The sequence below is a fragment of the Aspergillus pseudonomiae genome, assembly GCF_009193645.1.
Source record: "Aspergillus pseudonomiae strain CBS 119388 unplaced genomic scaffold BDV37scaffold_242, whole genome shotgun sequence".
Lineage (NCBI taxonomy): Eukaryota > Fungi > Ascomycota > Eurotiomycetes > Eurotiales > Aspergillaceae > Aspergillus > Aspergillus pseudonomiae.
The window spans coordinates 1-8433 of NW_022476234.1; the positions used below are offsets into that span (position 1 = coordinate 1).

At 54.4% G+C, this 8433-nt stretch overlaps 2 protein-coding genes across 2 annotated transcripts; both read left to right on the forward strand.

The window, feature by feature from the left end:
• Positions 1 to 124: 124 nt before the first annotated feature.
• On the forward strand, positions 125 to 704 carry BDV37DRAFT_289948 (uncharacterized protein; the record flags this gene model as incomplete). The annotated part of the gene is made up of 2 exons (XM_032088599.1): positions 125 to 226; positions 486 to 704. The coding sequence occupies 2 exons, from the start codon at positions 125 to 127 to the stop codon at positions 702 to 704; spliced, it is 321 nt and encodes a 106-aa protein (XP_031934141.1).
• Positions 705 to 767: 63 nt separating this feature from the next.
• BDV37DRAFT_289949 (uncharacterized protein) lies at positions 768 to 1193 on the forward strand (the record flags this gene model as incomplete). The annotated part of the gene is made up of 1 exon (XM_032088600.1): positions 768 to 1193. One exon carries the CDS (start codon positions 768 to 770, stop codon positions 1191 to 1193), a length of 426 nt encoding a protein of 141 aa, XP_031934142.1.
• Positions 1194 to 8433: the final 7240 nt, after the last annotated feature.

The following is an 8433-nucleotide window of genomic DNA, read 5'->3' on the forward strand; positions in this document are numbered from 1 at the left end:
TTCGTTGAGATCTCCCGAACCTGGAGACACTTTGTCGCTTTACTGGGAACGTGCTCAAGGCCTGATTGAATGCGTCGGAAGCCAGCTCTTGCCACAAGAAAATAACGAAAGGTTCATTTGTACAATGGAAGCTAACCAGCAAGCCATAAATCCATCTGGTCTTCATCCCGAGCTAGTGCACGACACAGAACAGGCCAATATCGGAGGCCTTGCTGATGTCGGGATTGTCAGGGCAAACCATTCTGTGGCGCTCGGTGAAAAGTTTTAGTAAAAATAGTGATGCGCCCTATATGTTCCCAATTGAGCTAATGGCGCAAGAGAAGGAGAATGCTACTTTATTTCTTATTATTAACTAAAGCGGCCTGAGGCCACCAGTCTCAGGCTAGCAATGTCCATCACATGTAAAAAACACCAACTCTTTCGCGAAACAAATTTTTGAAATTCTGCCACTACCCCACGCCGGAAACGGCCCAAAATTTGCCTAGTTTCTCGTCGAACGAGAGCTATCTCCTGATACCAGCATCGACCTGGTAGGAGATGGCGCCGATCCAGTCGCTGCCCCAGCCCCTGCGGGCGCAGCCGACGCGTCCGGCGACACGGCAAGACTCCTTCAGAAACGCGTCCTAGACCTCAACCGCGAGGCGGCGAGCTTGCTGGAGCAGCACAGCTCGGGCACCTCGAAGCGTATGATCGAGTTCATCTAGAAGACCTGGGCGGTGACCGAGGCGCTCTCCTACTACCCCGTGGGGGACGCCTGGAAGGTCCAGATGGACAAGATCCAGCGGACGATCAACGACATCCGAACGGACACCAACGAGCTCACGGCCAGGACGGAGGACCCCCTGCGGACGTTCGCCAGAGCCGCGCGGGGGGCCCCTTCGCCCTGCTACTATCAGTCAAACCACAACTCCGCAAGCAGCGCCCCGGCGTGTCCGGCCGATCTCGACCGCGACCGCGCCCTCACCGTGAAGGTGGGTGATCCCGCCATGGCCCGGGACCTGCGCCGGCTCACGAACGAGGACCTAGTCAAGCGCGCTGAGAAACACCGCCGGCTGGCGGCTATCACGGCCGTCCGACCGACCCTGGCCTCTATCCAGTTCGTCGCGGCGAAAATTCTGCGGTCAGGTGACCCGCGGCTCTTCCTCCGCAACGCCAAGGAAGTGGAGATCGCGCGGACACACCGGGACACCTAGATCAAGGGATTCGGCACCGCCGCACGGGTCGCCCTCCCCTCGTGGGGGGTGGTGGTCGCCGCCGACATGCCCTGCCGGGTCCTGGGCCCGTTGACCGAGGAAGCGGACTGCAAGCGGATCGCGCAAGAACTCGTGGCCAACAACTGTCACGCGTGGGGTGAGTCCTGCAAGATCACGTACGTGGGCTGGCTCGTTCGCCCCTCCCCGGGTAAGAAACGGTCCTCGATTGTTATTGAATTTACCACGCCGTACCACGCGAACCGCGCCGTCAAGGCCGGGACCATCTGGGACTTCCAGGTCTCGGAGACCGTCCTGTACGACCGGGCGTCTCGCATTGTTCGCTGCAACAACTGCCACCGATACGGCCACATAGGAAATATCTGTCCGAACAAAACCGTCTGTGGCGCGTGCGCCGGCAAGCACTTGACCACCGCTTGCCGCGACCGTGACACCCCCAGGCTTGTACCGAAATGCGCCAACTGCGGTGGCGATTACATGGCCTGGCACAAGAAGTGAGGTATATATCCAGGAGTGGGAGAAGGCTCAGGGGCGCGCACTGCACCGGCCGCGCTTCCACCATACACCTGCCTACCTGCAGGACACGGACGTGGGTAGCGCTACGGGGTCAGCCGCACACCATATAGGCTCCAGCAGCGGGGAGCCAACGGAGACAGGAAGTGAGGACGCTGGGGGATCGTCCGAGGGTGCCAGAGACGCGCCGGACGACTCCGCCATGGAGGGACTGAGGTTCACCGGGAACACCCCTCCGCAGGGCGAACTATCTATTAACACCCTATCGACCTTGACCAGTATACCGACTATACCTCCCACTTTATCAACCACCGACGTCAGCCAAGATGCGCCATCCTCCGGCACCAAGGGGACTAGACGCAGCGCTAGACTTGTCCAGCAAATCGAGCGTGCCCAGGCACGCAACCCGGGATATATTTTCACCGGGACTCCAACTCAGACACCCCCAATCCAGATCGCTGAGCCCGAGGAAACGCCGCCGTGTAAGGGACTCTTCCGGCCCCGACACCGTCGCTGTAACCCGCGGCCGCACTCGATCTGACGCCACACGGAACACTGCCTCATCCCCTAATCATGAATAAACAGCTACAGATATTACAATATAACGTGAACCGATCCAGGGACACCGTGATGGCCCAGTTTCTCCGTGACCCCGAGGTGCTCAGAGCCGACATCATCGCTATTCAGGAGCCCTAGAAACACTTACTCTGACACGACACACCACCCGACATACGGGAGCCACCAGCTCCTCTACCTAACTGCCGATAACACCGGCAACCAAAGAGCCCGTGTAGCCCTTTATATTTCAAGAAAGATTAACCCTAGAACATGGAAATACACGGTACACTCCGCGGACTACCAAGAGCTCGAGCTACATCTACACAGCAGGAAGCTGCGGATTTTCACTATATATAATCCCGGGCCGTGGGACACGGACCGCACTGACATAGTAGATTTACTTGACCGCGTGGTGCCCTGCCGAGGGGATCACATCATCCTCGGCGATTTCAACCTCCACCACCCGGTATGGTCCGAACGGGACGCCCGCGACGACCCAACCTCAGCCGGCGAGACTACTACGACGAACGATGACACCGACGATACCAGCCGTGACCGACAGACCCGTACGGACCGAAGAGCCCCTGCGCTGCTGGAATTTACCGACTCCAGGCTACTGGATCTGTGGCTCAAGCCAGGCATGATAACCCGAGATCAGAACAACTATCGGTCTACGATTAACCTCGTCTTCGGAGTACAGAGCCTCGCAGATCAATTTATTGCCTGCAAAGTGGCTTCCATAGTCCACACGGACTCCGACCACCTACTAATCCGTATAATTTTTGACCTCGCGCCCCAGGCGTGCCAACCACCGAAACGAAGCCAGTGAAAGGCCATGGACGCAGCTAGGCTGCGCCAGTTTGTGGCCGACAACCTCAATATATATTCTCACTGGGACACACTGGGGACGAGCCCCTCGGCGACGGCGATTGGCGCGGCCGCGGACTTTCTTATGGAGATAGTCCAACGCGCGATCCAACACGCAGTCCCGTGGGCCCGTCCCAGTGCGTGGGCCAATCCAGACTTTACACCGGAATACAAGCGTGCGGTCAAGATAACCAGGAAGCTCCACAGGATCTATATCCGTCACCACCTACCCTCGGACTGGACCGCCTACGTCAAGCCCCGCAATCGAAAAGGTCGAATTATCAACCGGTCTCTACGACGGGGCTTTCGCCGCTGGGTCTCGGAGGCGATCAATTAGGGCCCGCAACCGGGGGAGCCGGGCCGCGAACATGATTCCAACTTTAAATGGACATCGCGGGCCGGCTGATACCACAGAGGCCAAAGCAGATGTCCTACACGAGTCGTTCTTCCCAGAGCCACCCCCAGCCGACCTGACCGACATCGAGGGGCGTTCCCAACCACCGCAGATCGACTTTCCGGAGATTACCGAAGCAGAGGTGGCCAAGGCCATTCGACGGGCACCGCCAGACAAGGCACCCGGGCCGGACGCGGTCCCGAATAAGGTCTGGCATAAGCTGCTGAACGTCCTGGTCTTTCTCAACCGGGTCACGGCCTTGTTCAACGCGAGTCTCAAAGTAGGGCACAATCCAGACACTTCCAGACCTCCACACGGTAGCCCTGCGTAAGGGCGGCCCGCGAGACTACCGCAAACCCAAATCCTACCGACCAGTTGCCCTACTTAATACTCTGGGTAAGACTCTTGAATCGGTTATCGCCGCTCGCATGGCCTGGACTCTGGAGGAACACCGATTACTTCCGCGAACCCATCTCGGAGGCAGAAAGGGGATATCAACAGACCACGCCATCCAGCTGATCCTCGAATATATATATCAAGCATGGGGTCGAGGTAAGAAGGTAAGTATGGTCCTACTTGACATATCCGGTGCCTTTGACAACGTGTCCCACGCCCGGCTACTTTTCAACCTCCACCAGCTCAGGCTGGGCCACTTCGCGGGCTGGTTACAGTCCTTTCTAACAGGCAGGGCAGGACAACCAGGATCTCGCTTGCAGGGGAGCTCAGCGCGGAGTTCCCTACCCCGACAGGCATCCAGCAGGGCTCGCCGCTGTCTCCGATTCTGTACCTAATCTACAACACTCCGCTGATCCAAGATCTCCATGTACGGCGACCCCAAGGCGGCTCAACAACGGCCTTCGGCTGGATCGACGATGCGTGCACCCTGTCCGTGTCGGATACCTACACGGAGAATATTGAGACGCTGAACACAGCTCTACCCAGAGCAGGCTGCTGGGCTAGTCGACACGCATCTAAGTTCGCACCAGATAAATTTAAGCTCATCCATTTTACCAACCCGCGGAAGCCGGACACGCCGCCCCAATCCCCGGGCCTTCCACCAGGCCACCCGGACCAGATATGGGAAGTGCCGCTGCCGCCAGCTGGCCACGACCAGATGGAAATCACCTTCGCAGACACGACTATTAGACCGACGGAGACAGCCAAATACCTAGGCGTGTGGCTGGACAAGACTCTGTCTTTTACCACGCACCGCACCAAGGCCCTGGCCAAAGCGCACAGCACGCTGACGGCTCTCAAGGGAATCGCAGGATCTACATGGGGCGCTCCTTTGCGTGCCATGCACCGGATCTACCAGGCGGCAGTGGTTCCCCAGCTGTTCTACGCGGCCGCGGCCTGCTATAGCCCCAGAGGCGGCCAGGTTATGGCCTCGGCGAACCAAGGAATGCTGGCGGAATTCGCCCAGATTCAGAAGCAGGCGGCGCTACTAATTAGTGGGGCCCTCCGAGGCACGGCCGCAGCAGCCCTAAACGTGGAATTATATATATTACCAGTACAACTCCAGTTACAACAGATCATCGAAGAAACGGCGGTCAGAATCCGGACAGGACCGGAACTGGCCTTTCCAGTATCAGTACTCAAGTCGCGCACAGCGCAGGAGCGCCGGCGCAGCGGCTGGACACCAATAGAGGCACTGAGTTAAAAAGGGGGCCCGCTGTGGCCGCTGGGTAAGAAGAAGTGGGAGACCCGCGAGCCATATATTTTGGCTCCGTGGGAGACGCCTGTCGTGGTTGTGATTGACAGCCACGAAGCCGTAATAGAATACTATAGGCAGTACTGCGCCAGGCGAGAGGGGATTGCAGTCTACACAGATAGGAGCGGCCTAAATAGCTAAATTGGAGCCAGCACCGTCTGCCTCTCGCAGAGCTGGATACAGAACGGTACGCTGGGGACGGAAGCAGAATCGACGGTCTACGCAGGGAGCTGACTGGAATCCAGACAGCCCTACACACGCTGCGGAAAGAGAACAGACCAGCCGCGATTTTTATAGACAGCCAAGCCGCGATCCAGGCAGTCCAAAACCCGCGGAGACCGTCCGGCCAATATATATTAGACCAGATCTACTATATCGTACGGCGATATAAGATGCAAGACCGGGTCCAGATCCACTGGATTCCGGCACATGTCGGCGTGCCAGGGAATGAGGCAGCCGATAAAGCCGCACGAGAAGGCACGCAGCGAACTGGTGAAGCTGCCTGTCTAGCTGCGGCAGCTAAACGACAGATACGACACCGTATCAAAGACAGATAGACACGGGAGTGGAAAACGGAGAGGTCAGGCCGCATAACTTATAGATTAGTAGAGACTCTAAATAAGAAGATACTGGATCTCTACGGGAACCTATCAAAACCGTACGTAGCAATCATTATTTAGATACATACCTAGAGAAATAGATTATAGCACTTTCTAAAATCAACGCGGTAGACTCGGACCAGTGCCACTGTACGCTGGGATCCCAGACGTCGAGGCATATTCTGCTACAATGCCCATTATACGCTGAACTCAGGGGTATAATACTCAGCAAATTGGACCCGGAGGTCCGAGGAAGGATGGATTACAACGGGATCATGTCCCATCCGCAGGCGATTCGCTACGTCGCTGAATTCATGCACCAGACAGGATTGCTTAGCCAATTTCGAGCGGTTGAACAAACTGGTCAGCTAATCTCAGGCAGATAAGCAAGCTGGTCACTACTAAAGACAGACAGATGTGGAAGACGATGAGTATACAGTCACCCCAGGGAGGACCGGTCAGTCCTTCTATATACACGCCAGCATTCACATACTAGGAGTACTAGGAGGGACCAGGAACAATGGATGGGGGAGGTAGAAAAAGCCAGCTGCCAGGGGGGTGGCGGGCAGGTTTAGTTGTGTTCAAAAGTTTTTCGATTTTAGACTATCTTCTGTGGGATATATAGCGCTTACGGTTAGATTCTAGGCTCCCGCGCACCTGCATAGCTAGACGTTAAGTAGTTAGGCTCTGCCAGGTTAATAGAATCTTAATTGATTGATTGATTGATTGTCCATCACATGATTTATAAAACACATAAATTATAATCTAGCTCTCTAAGACTCGGCTAAAGTTTCTGGGTGACCGGAATCATTAGAGAGATATTATATAAGAAAAATTTGTGTTTCCAATAGCATGACGAGTACAAATACCCCACCCACCTGGCCCAAGGATTCTGATAAACTGTTCCACGTTTAAGGGTTCCTCGGTATGTCCTTCGTCCCTCTTGGCGAGGTCCCATGTTTCCCTGGGAGGACACTATGATTTATAGGGTTCCACCACGAGGACAACACTGGCCCTTCAGCGGAGAGATAACCCCTGAATGCGAACGTCGGACCTATGTATAAATAGAGAGTTCGACCATGTTCTCTCGTATTCACCCAGCAATCTCAGAAAGCGATCTAACACTTCTCTCGCTCCGAAAATGAAAAACATTGCCGATCAATCGCCCAAGGGCGACAAAGAAGCACGTATAAAACAGTGGCTGGAACTGGCAGGGTTAAGTGAACTTGATGCACGGCAAAAAAACCCTTGACGCTGACAATAAACATTCATTAACTAATACGTTCCAAATATAGGGCCAGAAATTATCTAGCGCCCAGTCCCAGGAGTTCGCTATTCTTCTTTACAACCTATGCACCTTGAACCAAGTGGTGATTGATGCCGCCCCTCAAATGGCCCATATGCTCCGACAATTAGATTTCAGTCCAGCTGTGGCTGACTGGATAGAGAGTGGGCCCCGAGGCGAACTTATACCGCAGGACAAAATACCTATGCCTCTACATGCGATCCCCAACAATCAACGTACGCCTTTGTCGACGGCTCAAATGCAGATGCTTAACCGCTTTCTTGATCTATTCGTCGTGGACCGAGTTTCCAGTGGGAATGTTCCCTGTGCGGGGGTGGCGGGTGCGGAGAAACAGAAGATACAAGAGGCACAAGAATAAAGCCCATGCGGTGGAGAGCCGTTTGTATGCGTTGAGAGGACACTGGTTTCTGACCATAGATATAAGTTCTCCATACAAAATCTATGTAATTAATATAGAAACTGAAAGTGATTCATCATTGCCGTGATAGTTTCAAAATGTCCTATGCGCCGTCTGCAAGGAAGGAATAGTTGGTAATGGGAATACTATTATTGAGGAAATAGATTGCCTGCGATGGAATCTCCATCTCAGCTTACCCAACGAGAAATCAGTTAGTGGCTTGCCTAGCAGATATGACAGAAAGTCCGCCGCGAACCTCAATCCTTAAGTTGGATGCACTGTAACCACTGTCGTTATGGTACTAGTGGGCCGGTCATATTGAGCCTCGGTGAACGATATGTAAGCATAATCAGTATGAATTATGCTGGAATATTGTGCCTGCTGGTTTCCTGGGTTCAAGGCGAAGTGGCTTGGAGGGAAACAGTTAAACCAATTTTCATACTTATAGCCTAGGAACCACATAGGCTCTGTAGAATTGACAGTGTATAGGATATTAGTGTGAGCTCCACCTCCAAATATTGTACTAGGTTCGCAGATCGCTTCAAGTGTGGTATTGCATAGAAAAAAAGAGCCATTAGTAGAGAAAAATAATATCGAATCACCGACGGAAGCGTTCATCGACGGCGGATGAAAGTCTGTAACCTCATCTGGGGTCACTGTGACTGTCCAGGTACTACCAGCCGTTGGTGAACGGGTTGGTGTAGAGCCGTGGAGAAAAGAGCTTTTCATTTGTGTACCATACCACAACGGTGATGTATACGATGAGGTATCTCTCCTGGAACTCGGGTTTGTTGTCTTAATTGGAGACTGCCTGCCCTTCTCCGACGTAGTCGGGGTCGGCTGGTTATGCCAAGGTGTAGTCCAAGTCGCGGGTAGC